The sequence below is a fragment of the Oryctolagus cuniculus genome, chromosome 5, assembly GCF_964237555.1.
Source record: "Oryctolagus cuniculus chromosome 5, mOryCun1.1, whole genome shotgun sequence".
Lineage (NCBI taxonomy): Eukaryota > Metazoa > Chordata > Mammalia > Lagomorpha > Leporidae > Oryctolagus > Oryctolagus cuniculus.
Window position 1 is genome coordinate 88,808,390 of NC_091436.1, and position 22,777 is coordinate 88,831,166.

Sequence of the window (22,777 nt, forward strand, 5' to 3'; positions counted from 1 at the left end):
AGCACTTCTAAACCATCCAGTGATCTCTTGGACCTTCAGCCAGACTTTTCCTCAGGAGGCGCAGCCGCTGCGGCTGCCGCAGCCCCAGCCCCAGCACCCCCGGCTGGGGGAGCCACTGCCTGGGGAGGTGAGCAGTAAGCACCAGGCCTCTTCTCTGGGAAGGATGCTGTTTTCACTGGGGATATGTTTACCTTCTGATCATACCAGACGGTGCTAGAAACTTAGAGGAAAAATGATAAGAATGGCTTGTATCAACTGAAATACAAACAATCTTCAAAAAGTTCATGGAAAATATGTGTCATAAAAAAAAAAAACTATGCATGGATTTTAAAATGTTTTTGCAACAAAATTAACGTCTTCATTCCATTTCTCCAGGAACTTTTTGATATTTCCTTACATCAAGAAACAGATAGGGAAAGAACTATAATATGCTTAAAATATTAAATGGTCATATAGTTTTTAGCTCAAAAGTTAACACAAAGGAGGCACTTTTCAGTTGGTGTAAAATTCTGATTGCATTTGGTATTCTTTAGAGATTCAGAACATAAAGGATTGAATCCCCATGATTTTATGAAATTAGATTTCATCGAGTAAATGAAGATTTTGGAGACTAAAACCTGAGTTGCCAGGAATGGAAAAATAATTTCGCAACATCAGTTCTCGAGCAGTATGCTCAGTCACTATGCGTTTTCTCTGGAAGTCCCAGAAGTTTACTTTCCTCCTTCCATCATTTCACTGCAGACAGTCTCATTGCCCTCTGTGTAAACAAAACACTAGTCAAAAGCAAGGAGCTAATAGTTTAACCATTTATACTTCTTTTTATTATCTTATGAAAAGATAGAAAACCCCTTCTGTTGTACACAAATAGTCTTTTGTTTTATGACTTGGCAAACATGTGAGATAAATCGCCAGTTTTCCATCACAGGCAATAGCAGGTCTGGAAGCTATGAAATTAGAAGGTGCTTAGCTTTTCTGCTAAGTCGTGTTAGGACTTGACATAACCATCAGTGGAGGGCAGGGTTAGTGAGAGCCCTGCTGATGCCAGGGCAAGAAAGAAGTAAGTCTGTTCAGCTTCTGATGACACACTTTGCTCTCTAGTTAATATTTCTGAGAAGTGTGGCTAAGGGCACCAATTGTGTTGGCCCAGCGGCTGTTGGTTGGAGGAATTACTTAAAGGACCTTCTATTTCTTGGAATTTTGGAGCTGGCTACTGAATAACAGAAAATACCCTATCTCCAAGTCAACAGAGCCCCCATTATTTTTTTATTCCTTGCCTGTTAATACAGCATACGTTCTAAAATTTAAAATCTATTTCTAAAGTCAAGTATTCTGCATGCTAAGATAAAGTACATAAGGCTTGGTTAAAAGAAGTTTTGATTACCCCAGAGCAAAGGCGGGAAACCCCAACTGATGTTATAAATATCCCAAATGGCCCTTGGCAGAAAAAAAAAAAAAAAAAAAAAAGAATCCCACCTCTAGAGTATCTATAGAGTACCTTGAGTAATGTTTATTGAATTTAAAAGTTGTTTAGTTAAATGAATGTGATTATTTTCAAGGTCAAATTTTATGTTCCTCAGCTTTTTTTTTTTTTAATGTCTTCTAGAGCTTTTTTGGTTTACTGAATTTTCATATTGTTTTTAAAGGCCTGAAAAAATAGCCCCCTAATGAATCCTGATAAAGTCTCATCATGACTAAAACAAATTTCTGATGGCATTCATTAATTCAAATATGATCCCTGAGGTATGTTCCGTGAATAAAATAATAATTCTGTGAATAAAAAGAGTAAGAATGCCATGGGAACATTCTGAAAGCTTAACCTAAAGTCACTGACAGTGTGAGGACCCCGCTTAGACTTCTGTTGGAGGACACCAGTCCAAGTCCACTGGTGATCGCTGAGTTGATCACTGGGTTGGACCTCCCAGTGTCATGCTGACCTCAGAAGGGCTGAAAAGGTTTGATGCCTGTAATCTCTTTCACATTCATTGTAAAGTAACTCTGTTGTCTACACTGTTTTTAAATGTCAGGATTACATATGGTTTTGGAAAACATCTGAGAAAGTGAAACTTAAAAAGAAGAAAACATTTTAGCTTAGAATGTCTTTTTCCTAATGCCTAAACCTGCATTCAATTCTTTGACTGCTTTCTCTCAATTACAGCTTTCACAAAGTTGACATTTTTTCTCAGGTATGCAGACATGACACATTGCATACACAGAGTCAGTAACCACAGCCTCTTCAGAGTGGACATGTGTGTGTACTGAAACCAGTCAGAGCAGGTGAAAGGGCAATCTGGTATTGAGTTGGGTTTGTCAGTTATTTGGGCCTGACTGCAGATAAGTGTCCGACCTCCCTTCCCTAAATTTTCCCATTTATCAAATTGGACACTTGGTCCAGAGAATCCTTACAGTCCCTTCCTCCTTGGAGGTTCCAAAGTTCCAGGATAATAATAAACTTTGTAAAACTACAGATGGCCCAGAAAGATAGGTAGAGCTAACATTTCTTTAGTGAGTGCCTCGCCTTGCTTGGACACTGGTGTGGTCAAACCTTTCAGCTTTGGCTCTTATTTCCTTGTATGCTGCCATGTATGGATGTCACCAGACCTTCTGGGAGAGGGTGAGTAGAGCCTGCTTCTGCTTGTTCTGAGAGACTCTGTACCTTCACGACTGTCTTCATGTTGATCATCAGAGTCCGGTCTATCTTTTGTCCTTGCCTTTTCTTCTCTTCCCTCCACTCCCCGTCTCTGGTGAAACACAGATTCTTTGGCTGCACTTTCCTCTGTGCCCTCTGAAGCCCAGATTCCGGACCCATTTGCTCCAGAACCTACCCCTCCTGCTACAGCCGCTGAGATCACAGCTACTTCCACCTCTGCCTCCACGGCTGCAGCTGTCACTGCTGCCCCCGCTGATGTGGATCTCTTTGGAGGTTAGTCAGTCACCTCACTGTCCTTCCTGCCAAGACTGGGAGATTTCCTGGGCTCAGGTGTTCAGAATGCTTTGCAGTCTGCCAGGGCAGGCCAGAGGGTTTATTACCTTTTCAGTGTTTATTCATATACACATAGACTTAACTTTGCTGAGTTCGCCGGCTTTCTCTTGATTTCATTTTGGTATTTTTAGAGCAGAGGTCGCCGCGCTTTGAGGCTCATTTGATTTCAAAGGTAAATTTAAATTGCTACTAGGACTCCTGGCCCATATGTGCTCTCCCCCGCAGAGTCTTTCAGTGTGCCTTTTTGGTCAGATTAGAACAAGCCCAGAGAGTGTTCACAGGATGCAGGAGGGACAATCCTGACTTAAGTTATTAATATTAAGGACCAAAGAATGTCTAAGGGTTACCTTGACTTGAAGGTCTCTGAAGAGAGTTTAGGGATATGCCTGTTTTTGCAACCATAACCTTGTCTTTCAGAGAGAACAAAGATGTCTTGGGTCATCTCTGGCTTTGAACTTTCAGGGAACAACTGAAGCAGCACTTGCAATGTAGATTGAAAACAGGTTTAGTTCAGTCTTTGAAAAGATTGTCTAAGAATATGCTTTCCATGCAAATGTCCATTCTGACCCAATAAAATATTCTGGACTCTGCCAGTTTAATATGTTTGGACTTACTGAACCACCTGAAGTCTATTTACATATTCTCATCTGAGTGGTTCTAATGTCCAAACCTAGAGACATGCTCATATGAAAGACATCAAGTGGTGTTATATTCATTATAGTTTTATGTTTCTTCATTACCATATAACATCTTTCCCAGGGTATTTAGAGAATATGGTAAAGAAATTGGAGGCAGCAAATGATGGTGAGAGCCAGAGATATTTGGCAGGCTCTGGTGGAATTAATATACTCTTCTGGGAACACACACACTGTCACATACCATTCTGCTACATGCTGTGTCCCAGTGACTGCTCTGAGGTTGGCCAACATCATCAGACAAGGAGCACTCGATGAGACAAAGTGTTACCATGGTTTCATAAAAAAAACTCTCCCACTGCCTTGCTGCATCGTCTTTCCTATTAGAAGAAAACCTTTTTTTTTAAAGTAGGGTAGTGAATATTATAGATCCTTGAGTATTTTATTATAGTCATCCACTATAGAAAATTAACTTTTTAGTTATGCCCTTATATATGTTGATCAAAAATTTAAGGTTTCACTTAAATTTATAAAAGTCTGCATTTTCTTCATCCTTTCCCTTCGTCCCCATCACTGGTGTTGAATCTGAATAATTTCTCCTTCACTTGGAACACAAAAACTGCAAGGAGGATGAAAAGAATATAGACAGGGTGAACCATGACTTTGTGCTGAAACACCGCCACACCTTTCCCGCTTTCAGTGTTCATCTTCAGTCCACTTGCAGGGTGCTTGATTACCCCTAAGAAACCAGTCACTTCTGTCTTGCTTCCCTCACAGCTCTCTTGAGTAAACAACCCTAAGATAGTTCTTAGAAATACTATGAGTGTAAAAAATTTTTTAAAATTTTTAAAAAAGAAATACTATGAGTGACATTAGGCTGTTTCTGTTTATCACTCATTACTATTTTGACTCTATTCATCAAGCCAAAAACTCTGAGAACATTTTCATGATGGCATCCTTACTGCTGTAAGTACAAGCAGAGAGGACTGGCACTGCAGCAATGCCACAACTTATGCCAAGGAATGGCGACTGTCCTTGTGAGCTTGTCTGTTGCCTCCCTAGGCCTCTGGCTGGAAAATGGTAAAGATGAGTACCACTGCAGATCTCATCACACCGACTTTATTGATCTGGATAGTTCTGCAAAGTATCTCTGGGTCCTGAAAGCCAGAGCAAGCGCCTCTTCTGTGCAGGAGTCTAGGTGTCACTGCCTGCTCTGTGATTGTCGATGATTTTCCCTAATTTCTTCCATGCCCTCGATGTGCTTGCAAGAAAGCCTTTAGAGATTTGAATTGAAATAAAAAACTAAACTGAAATTTCTCTGGCTATTTTATGTTATTTTATATTAACAAGTGTGGCCACTTGTTAATAGTTTGCTTCTCTAAAATAGGCATGTGGTAGAACTCCTGGCTAATAAAGGCACCAGTTATATTTTGTGTACACAATTTTAAAACATTTACTCTTGAGGTTCTATGTAACATGCAACCACTAAGTATATTTCTCTAGAAATAAGCTTGACAGATTTCAACTTCAAAAAATGGATATTTAATTTCGTGAATGTGACATTAAACATTAAAATTTCTGTGCATTTTCATACTGGATTTAAATTATAAATTTGGAAAATAAGAAATTTGCTTTTAACCAAAGTATTCAGATTGATAGCTACATAATCTTTTAGTCATTCAATGTAGCTAGCTCATGTAAATCACTAAATTTTTTTTCATATATACTAGATTTATTAAATAGTTTAAAGTGAACTTTTAAAAAAATTAAAGACTATGTTCTTTGATCACACACAGCAGGTTTAGAAGGCAGCATTGTGTTTTAAAAACTTAGTCAAACTTACAGGTAGTGATAAGAATAATAGACAAAATCATTAAAAACATCCCATTTCTCATGATGTAAACTTTACTTGCAATAGCACATTAGTGTATAGCCATATGAGACTTCTCTGAGCTCTAGAATGCTCAGTTGATGCTGGTTCCTCCTGTACAAACCCACAAGCGTACACTTTCATCTGCTATGTCAGTTTGTGAATAAGCCTGCATGAGGTTCAGACTCTGCAAGTATGAAGCCAAATGGCTGAAAAACCAAAGAGCTTAGCACACAAGGCTGCCTTCATTCATACATGCCACTTAACGAATTCAGTTAATCAACCTTCCTCAAACCCAGTATTTAAATGGAAGCACTTACAACTGGAGTTCATGTAAGAACCTCATGATGCTGTGACCTTTGGGGAAGAAAAGGAACCAGAATGGTGACTCCTGGGAAGTGAGAACAGTTGGAGCCATTGTGCTGAGGAGTATGTGATCCAGAGATGGTTTATGTGGCTGGGGTAGACAGGAAGAACAGTTCAGGCTGAGAAAACCCACAGCTATCCCAAGTTTTGAGAAAGGTACTCATATGCTGAAGAGTTTGAGCCAAAAATTCCTCCTAGAGCAATCGAAGGCAAAGAAAACTGGTCTGCAGGAGTCAGAGGAGTCAGTGCTGGGGACGGCCTGGCCGTGGTGACTGCAGCACAGCGGGAGCATGCATGTCCAGGATGCAGCGCTGGAGAAAGCATTCGCAGAATGTGGAAATGAACTGTCAATGGGCAGCAAGGGAAAAAGAACTGGATTGGAAATGCCTTTAGTTTGAAATGCTGAGACAATAATGGAAAAAAGCTTGGTATTAAAAGAGGCTTTGCTTGTTTCTTTTTTAAACATCAGCAGAATGCTCTTCTCTCGCACAGTCCTGTGGGCTGCCACTACATTGCTGGACAGCCCCCATCCTGGCTAAAGTTAGCGGTGACGGAGGTGGCGTCATCTGGAGCGCTTGCTCTCATCTCCCTCTCCCGGGCTGGAATCAAGCAGCTGTGATTCCTACCTTTCATATCTGAAAATTCCTACCTTTTTTGATGGAAGATGATTTAAATTCAAAATATTTAGTTTTAAGGAACAGGAGAATTATTATAATGATATGTCTTGCTAACAGATGGAAATCAAGAACTTCTGTAAGAATGTACCTATACATATGAATTTCACTTCCCTATACATACGTGGTAACCTAAGGTAATAATCTGCGTTAGTGCCCGGGATCAAATCTACGCATAGTTTCTTTTATAATACATATTTCCCATGACCTTTTTTGAAGACCACTTATATGCATGGATTTCAAAAAGTTTTTGTACCAAAATAAACATTTTAATTCTATTTTTCATGACTCTTTGAATTCCCCTTGTATTTATGATGTGTATCCCAATGTTTTGAGATACATATACACTGTGGAATGGCAAATTCAAGTGAATTGACCTATGCATTACTTCAATTATTTTTTGTGGTGAGAAATCTTAAAATTTACAAACTTTGGTCTCTTATCCATAGAATGGAGATAATAGAACCTACATCACAAAATAGTTACAGGAATTAACTGTAATATTGTCCCCAAAATGTGCCTACTATTATTTTTTCTGTTCTTTCCAGTATCATTGACCTCAGTTCTAGGTTTTATAGGAACGAAAATAAAAAATAACAGACCTGACTCGAGGGAAAACATTTACAGCCTTCCAGCCTCCTCATGCACCATTCTTCTGCCTCTGCCCTAAGGGTTTCATGTTGTTTTTGGAGGTCTTCTAATGAGGTATCCTAAACTTGGCATCTGGGGAAGTAGGTCTACCTTGTCCCCCTGAGATGTTTTTCATAGCATGATTTATTTGGCCTCTCCCCAATCTCTGCTTGAACATATATCCCTTGGCATAGCTGAGAGAAGCTATCAGGCCAGATTAATCCTTAAGATATCAATAGCTGGTGTGCTGTTGTCGCTTCCAGGGATATTTGTGGTTTCGAATGGAACCTTTTAACCCAAGCGAGTCGCTCGCTTAATGCTTATTATTCCAAGACACGGTGAACCTCAGGGAGTTTGGAAAGTGTGATTCATGTTTTGATCAGCCAGGGATGTGCTGAGTTAAACTGAGAAAGGAAGTCTTGATTGCAGACTTCCTAGAGCTTGACAGGCCAAGTAAGTCTGGAAAAGGAGACAGTGTGTAGCATCTCCCAAGAGTCATTGACACGTTCTTTTTGAAGGCTGAAGGAACAGTGTTCTAGGGAGCACTGGTAAATACTGTGGAAGACAATGTTTGGGATGGGAAGTCTAGTAGGTAAGTGGCAGGTTCTAGGTGGCTGCGGCACCCACTCTCCAGAGGTTTCTTCTCTTAAATCTATTGTATTTTTCAGGGTGCACTTCCTCTGTACTTTTGAGACTCTCTGTGCAAACTTGAGAACTTTTTACCACGATAAACATGATTTGTTGGTCAAAATGTATTGGGAACCATTTGTACACATAAGCCGTTTATAAATTCATGAACTGTGGCTTGCCTGTATTTTAATATACTCATATTTTCAGTATAAAAATAATATATATGTAGTCTTAATACATGAAAATATGTTTTTAACCTGTTGAAAATCAATCATTTACCAAGTAACTAGGACAACAGAATAGTATTTGAAAATAAATGTAAGAAGAAATAAAGGCACTATAATATCATATTCCAATTATTTATATCTTTATTTCTTAAAAGCCAGCCTTTGGTTATATCTGAAAATGCTTTCCAAGGATAATGAAGACTTAATTTATTAATATTTACTAAATCTTCCATGTTATGAATGTAATTTTGTGTATACTAGACTATAAAAATTTTATGTATTATATTTAATTTTATTGGCTTATAGAAGGCATCTCTCTATTTCAGAAGGCACTAGTCAGAGACATAGTAAGAATACAGTGAATAAGTATTACCTGTACACAAAAGTTTAAAGTCTTAATTTATATAATAGAGTTATTTTTGTGTTTTAATTTTCACATCCATTAATTTCCAATGATGCATAAAACATGCTTCTCAGAGCCCTTATACAATGAGAATCTTGTTCCCTTTTTGACCCTCATAGGTCAGGGTCGACATTATATCACTTGCATGTTAACTAACATGAAGGTGTGCAAAGAATAATTGTTTAATGACCACCAACAGTGCATGGGCCATAAAAATGTATTTTAAAAAATTCATGTTGTATAAGGGAGCCTTCTTCACAATTTAACTTGGCTCTTTTACTATATTTTCTTCTCTTTTTGTTCCTTTAATTTCTGTTGTTTTAAAAACTGCACCCAAGATGCCTTTGCAGCTTCTCCCGGGGAGGCCCCTGCAGCATCCGAAGGGGCCGCCGCACCTGCTACCCCAACCCCTGTAGCAGCAGCACTTGATGCATGTTCAGGAAATGGTGGGTTTAAAGTCATGAGCCAGTCTGTTATGTTTGTGTCCTAACGTGAAACCCTTGTAGTTAGATATGGCCATATGTCTTTCTAATTTTGTTTTCTTCTGAATATAAACTGCCATTCATCATGACCAAATAAATAATGCCAGCACTTAAAACATTAAGACAATGAAATGCATACTTATTAAAATTGACAATTTCTCAAGATTGACAATTTTTATCAGTGCAAGTATGCTCTCTTAATGTTTTTCCCCCCTCTAATGCTATACTGTACTCTTCTGTAACATTGAGTTCAAATATACTGGCATGTTTTAATGAATTTTCATAGCTACCCAATTGACCAGGTTAACTAAGAATTTGAAGGATAGTAAACTCCAGTCCTAGACTGTGGGCTGCTCTTACAGCACTTTGCAGAGTGTTTCAGATGCTTAACTACTAAATGGTTTCTTTCCTTTAGAAAAACACCCTAATCACTGGTCCCTGCAAATAGGATAGTAATTAAACCCAAGCAATCTAGGTCTAGCTAGTGGGGAGATACCTGTTTAAGGTGCCTGTAGTTATGACGGCTCTCTTGTCTCTGTCCTTACTGATGCTGTATGTGTCTCCACTTTCCTCTCCCAAAGACCCCTTTGCCCCATCTGAAGGTAGTGCAGAGGCTGCACCTGAGCTGGACCTCTTTGCAATGAAGCCACCTGACAGCAGTGTTCCTGTAGTTACCCCTACAGCTAGCGCAGCCCCTCCGGTTCCCGCAACCGCCCCTTCTCCTGCTCCCGCCGCCGTAGCAGCTGCCACCGCTGCCACTACCGCTGCAACCACGGCCGCCACCACTACCACCACCTCTGCTGCCGCCGCCACCGCTGCTCCTCCTGCTCTAGATATCTTTGGTGGTAATGTTTTGTTGTTGTTGAACTCTCTGCACCTGCTGGATTGAATTCTGGTCTTGGAGATGTACCGCATACACAACTAGACTGCATGAATACTTTGTAATTAAATGGTTCTCCAGAAACCATTTGCTGCTTAGTTCAGAATTCTGCAAAGTGCTGACTAAGAACTGAGAAGCGATGCTGTTAAGGCTTGTTGTTCCAACTTGAGTAAAGGCATGTGTGTTCTTGGTCTTAGATCTATTTGAGTCTGCTCCTGAAGTCGCTGCAGCGCCCAAGCCGGATGCTGCTCCTAGCATAGACCTGTTTGGTACAGGTAAAACCAAAGCAACTGCTTCTTTCAATCTAGTTTTCTTAGATGTTTTCATGATGAAATGCTTTGTATTCACCTGTGATAATGCATTTGTTAGATTTTTGACTTTGATTTCAGCTTCCTCCTACTTACTTCTCCTTGGTTTTGGTTTGTTTCACTTTTGGAAGATGCTTTCTCCTCTCCACCACAAGGGGCCTCTCCTGTGCCTGAGAGCTCTCTCACTGCTGACCTCTTATCCGGTGAGTGCCGTGCCACCAGGGCCATGCCTGCAGACAAGTCCCGTGGGGGCCGCGTGTCAGAAGTGGATGCACTAACTTAGGGGTTTTTTCTGCAGTTCTTTTAAACTCCAAATCCACTTTACAAAAACTCTCATTCTTGGACCTATCACCAACTCCTGAGAGTTAATGTTTCAAGCTGAAGGCTGGCAAAAGGAGACATTTTCTTTACACACTAAAACCTCTGACCTCAAGGCAGTGAAAATTGATTTTGTTCTAGAAAGACTGTATTTTAAAAAGCCGTTTGCTGTTCCTTAACTGTTAAGATGGTCTACAGTCTTCCTGGCTGGGGTTGACCGTGAAATCTCGAGATGCCGCTCGCCACGGCCCGTGATTTCCTCCTTTGGGTGACGTGCACTCTTTCGTGTTCTGTGCTTCACTGCAGTGGATGCATTTGCAGCACCATCTCCTGCAACCACTGCCTCTCCCGCCAAGGTGGAGTCTTCCGGAGTGATAGACCTTTTCGGGGGTGCGTATCTCTCCTCCTTCAACGCGTGGGCATTTTTTTTTCCTTCAGAGTATTTTTTAGAGACCCTATTTCACCATTTTTCTTTTGACTATATGAAATCATTTCCATCTCTTAAGTTTTCAAGATATTTGTTAATTTCTTTGCCATCATCCTCTTCATTGTCATAAGTTCATCATAATTGTCAGTGCATTACCTAACAAAACCGGTTAGTTGTCACTTGAGGTCTCTTGTTTTTAACCTTATTGTTCATCTCAATCTAGAATCACTTCCTTTGAAATGTCCTTCTAGCATTCTTGTTGACCTTGACTTGTTGGTTAAGGCTATGTTTCTGAGTTCCAAAAGCAATGTAAACACAACCAAATCATTCAGAACTGAAAGCCAGCCAGTCAAAACTGAAAACATAAGCTTTAGATGCCATACATAATTCTGTAGGATTTGTTGACATTCTATTTACTGCTTTAAAATTCTTCCAGAGAATTGGAGAATGTTTAGCTGATTTAAATGTATTTCTCCTCTTCTTTAATATGTTATCTGAAGGTAGGTAGATGTATTGAATTAATTCTTGAACTACTAATTTGGATGATAAACCTGAAGTCTTCTGTTAGCAGTAAACTTAAAGAGAAAAGATCAGATTTCTTCATGTATATCCTTAAATATGCATGGCTTTGAGCTAAAATACCATCCTTAGCAAGTTCACCACACAGAGTACCTGCTGTATGTGGATGCATCATGGTATGTGCCATGATGGGCACATGAAAGGTACAAAGATGTTTCAGTCTCTGACACCCGGGGGCTCAAAACTGTCAATTAAGCTCTGAACCTTGATATATAGATACCTGAGAGTAGTATTGCTGCTTCCTGAATTTTTTAAAAGTTTAATAGAGTTTCAAATGGGAAGATTCTATATTAGTATCTTTTGATACAATTTTCTTTGACAGGCAGAGTTAGACAGTGAGAGAGACAGAGAGAAAGGTCTTCCTTCCGTTGGTTCACCCCCAAGCCTTGATCCTATGATGAATGACAGGATTTAATCCAAATATTTTATTCTTAAAAAATTCTCTTAATCATACAAAGAGATGCTAAGTCCTAAATACTTCAGAACTCTTTGAGAAAGTAAGCTGGTCAGAGCACATTTCAATTCATTAGATCATTTCTCATGTCCATGGGAGACAAGTGTCATGTCTATGCATGTCTCTGCATAACACTTAAATTACACACTGTACTTACGATCTACACTCTCTTACTTTTTTGCTGCATAATGGATAATGGATAGATGCATTTGGAAGTAGTGCTTCTGAACCCCAACCTGCACCTCAGGCTGCTTCTAGTTCATCAGCATCGGCAGATCTACTAGCTGGTAATTAAAATTAAATGGCATTTTGTAAATGTTACATTGGGAAATGTTTTTATAAGTAACAGATGTTGCATACGTTGCAGAGTGCATTCCTTCTTTTCCTTTTAAGACATGAAATTGAAAGGCAAGGCATGGTGTGGTTGATTATTTCCCAAGGTCTTGTGAAACTGTCTTAAAAATCACCGTGGCAGACAAACCACTGCCCTGGCTCCTTGGCTACTTGTAAGTTGCCATACCTTCAGGCAGCACGTTTCTGTCTGTTTAATAAAGGGGCAATATGCTTATGTAGCAGTTCTTCATCTTGTAATGACCCCTTGCCACCTCTTTTAGTTTTTTAAAGAAATTGTGAGGAAATGTACTGTGATGTTTGATCGTTGGCTTTATATGAGTCACACCAGGGAGAAACTGTTACAGATTTCTACCATTGGGTTGAAGTTGCTGCTGTTGAAGTTATTTTTAAACAGCCAGCTGGTCATTTTTCCATCTGAAAACTCATGGGGCGATCCCAGGTCAACATGGGCCACTGTATGGAATGGATTGTGACAATTTGCCTAGGATTGTTACTTAGTGTCAGGATAATATGGAGAGGATAAGAGGAAACAGTGCAAGGATTCAAAGGCTGTAACAGCCAAGCGTTAGCAAGGCAAAGTGTGCTTGAGGATAGCTAGAAATTATTACTTTTCTGAGCAAAACATTTACCAGTTGCAAGACTTCAGTTGCAAATATAGGTTCAGATTATCGATAAAACTCAAAAGATGCCTCTGGCCTCCCTCGCTTTTGTTTCACATAGAAGGATACATGATAAAAGGCACAGTGATAGTATCGCAGAGACCTCAGAAATTCAGAAGCATCTTCCAGTGTCACCTCTCCAGTGACCAGAAGGATTGCATTTTGATCCCAAGGTTGACGAGGGGCTGGTGAGAGCATAAGTCACATCTGGAACCTCTCAGCTTTATCTTTCTAGCCATGTAGCCACTGATAAGGCCAGTGACTCGTTCCTACTTTTTAGTGTACCTATAGTCCATAGAGTATAGGTTATGCAATGAACGATCCTGACACCAGGTACAGCGGACTAAGGAATATTCTTTCTTGGATTAGTAATGAATAATAGCAGATCCCAGAGGACCCTCATCAGCCTTCAGAGTTGCAGGAGTCTGATTTGTGGTCAAATCCTTCCTCAAGCTGGAGGAGGCTGTCGCAGCCCAGCTGTTAATTTTTCCTTGCATCAGTAATTCAGACTGGCTGTTTAACTCTCTGTCTAGGGCAGTAGCAGTTCTTTGTGTCTTTCCCAGCTTTTCCAGTCCACCTGGATCAAAGAGGAGACTCTTGTTTGTTGTTGCAAACGGTGAAGAACCAGGGTTCCACCATGGTGTTGCTGTGGACTTTAGAAGCTGAAGTCTAATAAGAGAATGTGCACCTAACACAAACCACAGTTGGTTAGTTGGGGGAGAGAAGCCTCATACTTGCCTGGCCTTTCTCCTGGCCTAGATAATCTTCATAGCATCTTCAAATGGGCCACAGATACTGTCACACTTTTGCTCAACCAATAAATTTAATTCAGGTCCTCAGGCTTTAGCCATAAGATTTTAATAGGTCACAAAAATAGCATAGTTCTAAATGGTTGTATGAAGGAAATGCCCTTCTTGATTTTAAAATGTTTCTTGGGTGGGTATTGTGGTGCAGTGTGTTAAACCACTGGCTGGGACACCCACAACCCATGGAGCACCTGGGATCCAGTCCCATCTTCATTTCTGATCTTGCTTCCTGCTAGTGTACCCAGGAGGCAGCAGGTGATATCCCTAGTGCTTGGGCCTCTGTTACCCATGTGGGAGACTAGGATGGAATTCTGGCTTTGGGGGCCAGTTTGTCATACTTGTCTCTGTTTTGCTTGTAGAAAAACATTTCATTTATATTCAAGTACCAAAGCATCAGGAAGTCCTGTTCTCACTAAAGAATATCAGGACATATTGATGTAATTCTATCTTGTAGACTTGCTTAAAAAAAAAAAAAAAAAAAAAGCCTTGCTAATATGTATGACATAAAAATATAGTCACATTTATATATGCAATCTAGCTGACAATGGTTATTTCTAAGTATTTACATTGCTAATACATTTTTAAAGGATTTATTTATTTATTTAATTTATTTGAAAGAGTTACTGAGAGAGGGAGAGACAGAGGAAGAGAGAGAAATATATTCCATCCTCTGGTTCACTCCCCAAATGGCCACAATGGCCAGAACTGGGGCAGGCTGAAGCCAGGAGCTTCATCTGGGTCTCCCACATAGGTACAGGGAGCCAGTCACCTAGACCATCCTCTGCTGCTTTCTCAGGTACATTATTAGGGAAATGGACCAGAAGTGGGGCAGCCAGGACTTGAACTGGCACCCATATGGTGTGCTGGCACTGCAGACAGCAGCTTAACCCTCTATGCCACAGCTCCAGCCCCACATTTTTCTTTCTTTCTTTTTTTTTTTTTTTTAAAGAAGCATGGCTGCCTTCAGTTATTTTTCCTCTTTTATTTTTTAATTTTCATTTTTATTTGAAAGGCAGAGAGACAAAGAAAGAGTTACAAAGAGAAAGACAGAAATCTTCCATCTGTTGGTTCACTTCCCAGATGCCCACAATAGCCAGGACTGGGCCAGGCCTAAGCCAGGAATTCCATGCAGGACTCACATGGGTGGCAGGGATGCAAGTACTTGAGCCATCATCAGCTGCCTTCCCAGGGTGCACATTAGCAGGAATTTCAAACTGGGAGCTCTGATATTGAATAATTTTTTTAGCGAATACATTTACATGTAAATGATAAGGGGAAGGCAACAAATATGTAGTATAGTTACCTGTTAAAGTGACTTTTTTTTTAACTTTTATTTAATGAATATAAATTTCCAAAGTACGGCTTATGGATTACAATGGCTTCCCCCCATAATGTCCCTCCCACCCGCAACCCTCCCCTTTCCCATTCCCTCTCCCCTTCCATTCACATGAGGATTCATTTTCGATTCTCTTTATATACAGAAGATCAGTTTAGCATACATTAAGTAAAGATTGTTAAAGTGACTTTTAGGGATTTAAAAACAAAATTGAGAAATATCTTAAAATTAGAGAGAAAGCATTATGAAAAGTTGGCACGTATCTTAAAACTAGAAAACAAAGACTAAGTGGATAGTCACTGAAAATGGACACCTCTGTCATAAAAACAGATAATTATTTTTTCATTCAAATTTAGTTCTAGAACTGTCAGATAATACCAATACCAGAATTGAAATATCATCAAAGTCTTATCCTGCCCCTGGAGTAAGAGCTGCATATTGTTTTGTTTACCCAGTATACTGAAACTAGAGAAATATTTGAAGAAGGCCATTGTTGTGGCCAGTGAGGACAAAATAAAGAATAATTGTCTCCAAGCCATTGAGATTACTGGTGATATCTCCGTCTTAGAGAAGTCTGACTGAAAACTTGTGAGTTCAGTGTACAACAGATAAAAAGAAACATTTTACACAGTGAAAAGTAAAGCTGTCCAGCTCTGCTCGAGATACACCAACTCCACACATAGATTGGAAGACAGAAACAGATTCTGGATGACAAAGTTCAGTATTGATTATTGAGAAAATGAGGTGTTGAAAGGATATGCCCAGTTCCTGAGGCTGACACCAAGCAGGAAACCATGTGTTTCCACAGCAGGCACAACTGTAGAGTGACTGTAGCATCAGTCTGTACTGGTGTAGGATGTGCCACATCTTATCTGTAATTCCTAAGGCAGGGAAGACTATGAGCTAGGCTCACAAGGCTCTTGTTAGTTTTGCATTCTTTCTGTTCGCTGTGTTACATAGATGTGATGTGCTGCAGAACTCCTGGAACTGAATTTAGCATGCAAAAATGTCCAGTGTGAAATCAAAACTTAAAAATATCCAGTAAATGGCAAGGTCCAGAGAGGACCAGTTAATTCCAGTACCCTATGTGGAAGAGGGAATAAATCTGAAAATTGTCTGACAAAAGACTTTGAGACTAATATTAGAAATATTGACTGTATCAGATCCATCTTAGTAAGTAGAATGTATTAACAACTGCTTGTACCCTTGAGAATAATCGAAACATCGTCATCTTTAGCATAATGGGGTGAATGTGAGCATCAGGGAAATTAAGTGGAAGTGAGTTTATCTACCAATAGTTTTAAGATTTTACTCTCCCATCCAATGTAGTATGTTATGTAGATTGTGGTGGTCAAATGTAATACAGCTGTATCAACAGAACTTTGTTAAGTGTGGAAATTGTTTCCCTTCAGAAAAATGATTCGTAAGACTGATCATCTGTGACAAAAAGCAGTGTGTCTGCAGCTTTGAGTCCCTGAAAAGGAGTGGCTGTTCAGATGTAGTGCTGGTCAATTCAAATACAACTGCAGGACATCCAGAAGCTACTTATATTCTTACCTTATTTCCAATTCCACTCCACAGGACACCTTTCTAATTGTAATTCAGAACCATAGAGAAAGATCAGTGGGTTGGGTGTTCCTGTTACTTGCCCTGTCTTGTCTTTGGCCAGGTTTTAAGAAGCTGAAAGTCAAGAACAGTTGAATCCATATTCACCTACAACAAAGAAAATCACATCAAAGAACAATTGCCTAAATTAACCACAGCCACATTCTGATTTGAGGTGTGTGATAGCATTTCAAAAAAAGTCAGGGTTAAGACAGCCACCAAGCCAAAACTGTCATAGCTACAAAAACAATCACCTCTAGCTCATCAGCACAGCTCAGCTATTCCTTGATGGGCTGCTCTGCCTGATACTCAACACTATAAATGGGTGGACCAGGTTCTGGATGACCTGGTTAGCATTTGACCCGCTTCCTGTCTGTAACAATTTGTGTCAAGCTTCACATGGGCAATGAAGGGCTAACACCCCCAGAGAATTTCATAACGGCCACTTTTTTTTTTCAGATTTTGTCCATTAATTTAAATTATTTTTGCATTTTGATGCTGAAATAGAGGTAAAAGAAAATGACTGAAACTTAAATCTGAAAGAATTTTTTATAATTAAATCTACAATTTTATATATTTATCTTACATGTCAGTGAAAAATCACCAGTTAATTGTGAAACAGAATAAATTATATCACAAAAGAGCCAAAAAAATAGGAAAAACACCTCAGAAAAATATTCCACCATGGAAAGCTCTGCTCTGCTGGTGTCTTGATATCCTCTCCCGTGAGCTTTGGTGCAACACGTTGTTTCCTCGGATAAACATGTCCCTGGTCCCTTTTCTTCAGTTGTCCGCTTATATATTCTGTCTGCTCCAGCGCTGTGTTCATGTAACCATCCAGGCAATCTAGGACCCCTCCATAATCCACCCCAGAATTTAATTTTCCCACAGCTGGTCATCTGATGATTTGCTTTAAGACATCACTAGGGGCTTGTGGTTTCAGACTCATTTTAACAGTTTTGAGAGGCAGGAAACCTGAGTTCTAATTCCAACTCTGCTACTTAATTAGCTGTGACTTGGAGGAATCATTTCACCTCATGGTCCCAGTTTCTCATCTCGCAGCCAAGATCCAGAGCCCTCACTCCGGGCACCCCATAAGCCCAGCCTCCTCTGAAGAGCCACAAGAACCACTTTAATCTAAGAACATCTGAACAAAATCTGCTACAGAATGAAAAGCCTACCTAAACTCCCAGCTGTTGAGTAAAGCAGGCCCTTCTGAGAATTCAGGAGCCATAACCCCCCTCCCCACACACAAGGGAACCCCTGGTAAGGGATGAAGCTAATCCCTGGGACCTCCCAAAGAATTGAGTTGTATAAATGACATGCTTAGCAGAAGCTCCCATCCTTTCTTTCTGAAGCCTTCACACAGACACACACCTACACCCATGAGCAATGCATAAACCCTCAGCTCTGGCGTCCAGAGAGCTGTTCCTTACAGGGTTCTCTTGCATGCATGGATAATACACATTTTTTTCCTATTAAAATGAAAGATCAACAGAACAGTAACTGCATGACTTGATCCTTATTGGTACCTGCTTTAGAAAATGGTAATCAGGAAATTATTTTTAAAATTATAAATAGGTTTTATAAATGGGAATGTAAGCTTGAAAATTTTTAAAAAACATTATACTTTTGCAAGCAGTTTGTGAAGAAGAGATGGTGGGACTAGAACTGGAAGGAATATATACCCAGACTAGACAAAAGAAAGACTTCTGGTAGTAACAATTTGTTTCATACTAGAATATCACCTAGTGTTAATTTCATACATAAAAAAAGCAGAGCCAGACTCCCCTTTCTGCCTGTTGATTGAGAAAAGGGATTTGCTTTTAGCCTTCAAAGAATAAATATTTGATTTGAGGTTTAGTTACTTTACAGTAGTACTTAATTGTCCTTTACTTTTTAATGTTCAAAAGTGTCTTTCATTCAATACACATTAATTCAGTGATTTAGGAATTGTGCTGGCTATTAGTGGAAAAGCCTAAATAAGAAGCAATTTCTGATTTCAAAAAGCTGTCCCTGAGGTTGTGTTTTGCATGGGGTGGGGAAAAAGGTATACTGTGGGAGTGCAATGTCTCTCTCTCTCTCTCTCTGTAACTCTGACTTTCAAATAAATAAATAAATCTTAAAAAAAAAAAAAAATGGGAGTAGGATGGAGCTGTACCACACTTGTACCTGTGGGGACATCACTGAGAGGTTGTGGGTAGCAGCAGTGGGCGACAGCATACAAGTAAGGAAGTGCTTCCAGAGCAGGTGCCTTGGCACCACAAATGGTGGATGAAAAACTAGTTTGCACGGCAGGGGAGGGGGGTGTGTGACACGATTACTATAGAAAGGAATTTGCATGAATGAATCTGAATATTGTGAATAACCAAAAGAATTTTTGAAGAAGCTTTGTCAATATTTTCCACAAAGAAATATCACTCTGACTGCACTGCACAGACTAGATTGGAAGAAGTACAGGCTACAGACAGGACACCTTGTGGGAGACTGTGGATCCAGCAGTCGGAGGTGGGGGTGAGGGGACCACGCCTGACAGTAAAAATAATGGGGCTGGAGCACACATATTTTATTATACTAAATCAAGGTGTGCAACTAAACATTTTCTAGCTGTCTGGTACTGTGATTTGAATAAATTAATGTAATGAAAATAATTACCTGATTTTTAATTCAATTATACCTTGTTTGCTTCCTGTACTGGATCCTAACAGTAGACTTAGTTGCTGCAGATTCTCTGTAAGAGTATGTCGTCTTGTGTGCTGTCTTCTATGTAATTAATTTGAACCTCATGAATACATGATAGATATAAGATACTTGAGCAACTTTTAACAAGCTACCCACCCTGGTTTCATTGGTTGCTAATCTACATGCATTCAATTCCTTTCGACCCTCCATAACTTTTTCTGACCCCGTTTTTGATGGACTTTGCCCGCTTGTAGTTGTTTTTGCTTACATTTTCCTGGTACTATTTTCTCTCAGGTTTTGGGGGTTCTTTCATGGCCCCTTCTCCATCACCAGTGACTCCAGCTCAGAATAACCTGCTACAGCCCAATTTTGAAGCAGCCTTTGGAACCACGCCTTCAGCTGCTAGCAGCAGCAGCTCCTTTGATCCATCAGGTGAGGCAGTCAGTGATTTTTCATTCTTTCCATTCACTTTGTTTTTTATATAAGACAGATCGTCTAAGGTTAGTATGTTATTGAGGAATTTACAAGCAAAGTCCGAGTGATAATCTGGTTTTAAACATTCAATAAATCTCTGTCTGTGAACTAAATGTAATTTTCTAGTGCTTTTGGTAGCTCTCAAAATAACCTGCAGTCCTGCCCGTGCTTCTGTTTTTTTATTTCTAGCAGAAATTAACTTAACCTGCACACCATCTATTCGCATGAACTTACATGCACATAGTTTAGAGGTGATTAAAAGAGAACAAATCGTTTGCCCTAAATCCTTATGCAGTACCTGAATTGTGGGCACTCCCACTGCTGTCGCTTACGTCCTGTGAAGCTTGCATAGCTCTGGTTTATGAAGTTGGGACACGAATAGTATTCTTTGCCTGCCTTTAACCTTTCATCACTGCTGTCATTTTGTTTGTATTCTCTTCCATTCTACTCTTCCCATGCTGGGTCCTTACTACAAATTTTCAATTGGTGAGTTTTTGGCAATTAAATGTGTTTCAGAAACACCCTAAATATATCTCCTGCCTGACAATTTGGTTGCTTCTATTGCCAGTGCCTAGTTGAATGCTGTCCTTTTTCATTCTAGAGTTATTGTCTAGTTGTGTTTATGATAGTTATGCATAATTTTTTCATAAAACTCAGTAGTCATAAAGTTTTTGACATAGATAATAGCAATAACTTGTACAAATTTATGAGTTTATATTTTGAATCACCTTTCTGTATTTTAGGAACTGAAAAGATTCTGATCAATCTTATGGTGATTAGGAACCATCAAAGATGGCATTTGATTCCTAATATTTAAAATAGTGTTTTATGTAAATAATGCCCAAAAGTTAGAACCAGAAGTGATTGTACAAAACTATACCTCTAAAATACAATCACTGCTTTTTTCAGATACTTGTTACTAGGTGCTTTCCATTAGTTGAGTTGTTTTGACACTGATCTTGTAGGAAACTAAGAGTTTTTCTAAAAACTAAGTATTTTCAAAACTAAGAATTGTTTTGAAAATAAATATCTTAAATCTTCAGAGGAAATCATTCAGATTTTATGATAAATCATATTTCAGTGGCTGTTTCGAATAAAAGTAACAATGGCTATCATATATTGAGTATGTATATAAACAAGCATTATAATAAATACCTGACATAAATTATCTAATTTGATCTACAAAGGAGAGCCATATGTCAGTGGTGATATCCCCACTTACAGATGAGAAAAGCTCAGGGAGCAGTTTTTTGACATCATAGATATTGTATTGGAGGAAAATTCTGACTGTAAATTCTGCACTCTTTCCTGTACATTATACAAATTTTTTTTTCCATCTATGTTCATGTTCATTAGCATTCCCATACATTATATGTAGATATATGTATCCATGTCCTTCTTGATGTTATAATCACAAAAATTGGGAATTACATGCCTTCTTTTTATAAAATTGTAAACTTACTTGTATCCATGATTTCTCAAAAGACAGTATCACTCTAATTTTGTGTATGGTCACTTATTTTCAATTATTCTGAATCTGGTCTATTTGATTTGTAGTGTTTGATGGCCTAGGTGATCTTCTGATGCCAACCATGGCACCAACTGGGCAGCCTGCTCCTATCTCAATGATACCACCCAGTCCCGCGATGGCAGCCAGCAAAGCCCTTGGAAGTGATCTTGATTCATCGCTTGCCAGCTTAGTAGGCAGTAAGTAATCTAGTTTTCTTTAAATGAAGCCTTTGTGATTTTTTTCATCTATCTTTTCATATGTTTTGTTTCTGTATTCACTTATGGGTAAGTGTATTAAGGAATAGATAGAAATACTTAGTGTAAATTGGCCCTAGGCCCTTTTCCTAATCTCAGTTACCCAAGGTATATTTCAGAAGTCTATATGAGTATAAAGCCAACTGCACTATGTATAATGAGTATGTAATTTCTATTTCATTTAGAAATAATAATATGGAGTAATTTATTTTAGATGTAGTGCTTTTACACATTGAGTTTCCAAATGCATCTCAATAATTCAATCAACAAATATTTATTGAGTACCAGGTATTCTTTCAGGCTCTAGACATAAATTAGTGAGCAAAACAGATTAAAATACCTGTTTTATGGAGCTCAGGAAACACAGAGGCCATTAAATATTGTAAACTAAGCAAATTCTAGAGTGTATTTTTTTAAAGATTTATTTATTTATTTGAAAGTCAAAGTTACACAGAGAGAGAAGAGGCAGAGAGAGGTCTTCCATCCGATGGTTCACTCCCCAGTTGGCTGCAACAGTCAGAGCTGCACCAATCCAAAGCAGGAGCCAGGAGCTTCTTCCGGGTCTCCCATGTGGGTGCAGGGGCCCAAGGACTTGGGCCATATTCTTTTGCTTTTCCAGGCCATAGCAGAGAGCTGGATTGGAAGAGGAGCAGCTGGATCTAGAACCGGCACCCATATGGGATGTCGGCTCTTCAGGCTAGGACATTAATCCCCTGTGCCACAGTGCTGGCCCCAATTCTAGATTTTATTAAGTGCCATGATTAAAAACATGGCATAGGGCCAGGTATTTGACAGAGCAGCTTAAGTTGCTGCTTGGAATGCCAGTCTCCCCCATCAGGGTGCCTGGTTTGAGTCTTGCCACTCTGCTTCTGATCCAGCTTCCTGCTAATGTGCATTTTGGGAAGCAGCAGACGGTGGCTCAAGTACTTGAGTTCCTCCAACTAATGTGGGAGATCCAGATGGAGTTTCAGGCTACTGGCTTCAGCCTGGTCCAACCCTGGCTGTTGCAGGTACTTGGGAAGCGAACCAGTAGATGAAAAAGTATCTCTTAGTCTATCTCTACATCACTCTCTACCTTTCAAATAAAATAAAATGAAAAACATTTTTAAAAGAAGCCAGACATAAAAAAATATGGTATTATTCCATTTATAGACTATACTTATAAAGGAAAAACCATAGGGACTAACTAAATATATATATATATATGAAAACATATATATACAAATAGTACATA

The 22,777-nt window shown here is 39.3% G+C and overlaps 1 protein-coding gene and 1 pseudogene across 19 annotated transcripts in view; one reads left to right on the forward strand and one right to left on the reverse strand.

Annotated features, from left to right (window-relative positions):
* The window catches only part of SNAP91 (synaptosome associated protein 91), a 156,368-nt gene that overhangs the window by 109,692 nt on the left and 23,899 nt on the right, over positions 1–22,777 (forward strand). For 5 of the 19 annotated variants that reach the window (XM_051855481.2, XM_051855487.2, XM_017345255.3 and 2 more), the window contains exons 13-23: positions 3–127; positions 2,597–2,611; positions 2,753–2,920; positions 8,754–8,861; positions 9,479–9,742; positions 9,975–10,052; positions 10,217–10,288; positions 10,710–10,793; positions 12,067–12,150; positions 19,600–19,737; positions 21,337–21,486. In XM_051855481.2, coding sequence (XP_051711441.1) covers positions 3–127; positions 2,597–2,611; positions 2,753–2,920; positions 8,754–8,861; positions 9,479–9,742; positions 9,975–10,052; positions 10,217–10,288; positions 10,710–10,793; positions 12,067–12,150; positions 19,600–19,737; positions 21,337–21,486 — 1,286 coding nt within the window. The remainder of the gene's footprint in view (positions 1–2; positions 128–2,596; positions 2,612–2,752; positions 2,921–8,753; positions 8,862–9,478; positions 9,743–9,974; positions 10,053–10,216; positions 10,289–10,709; positions 10,794–12,066; positions 12,151–19,599; positions 19,738–21,336; positions 21,487–22,777) is intronic. The other 14 variants (XM_051855483.2, XM_051855485.2, XM_051855488.2 and 11 more) reach the window with 10 other exon arrangements.
* On the reverse strand, positions 17,290–17,572 carry LOC127493146 (U6 snRNA-associated Sm-like protein LSm6 pseudogene; annotated as a pseudogene).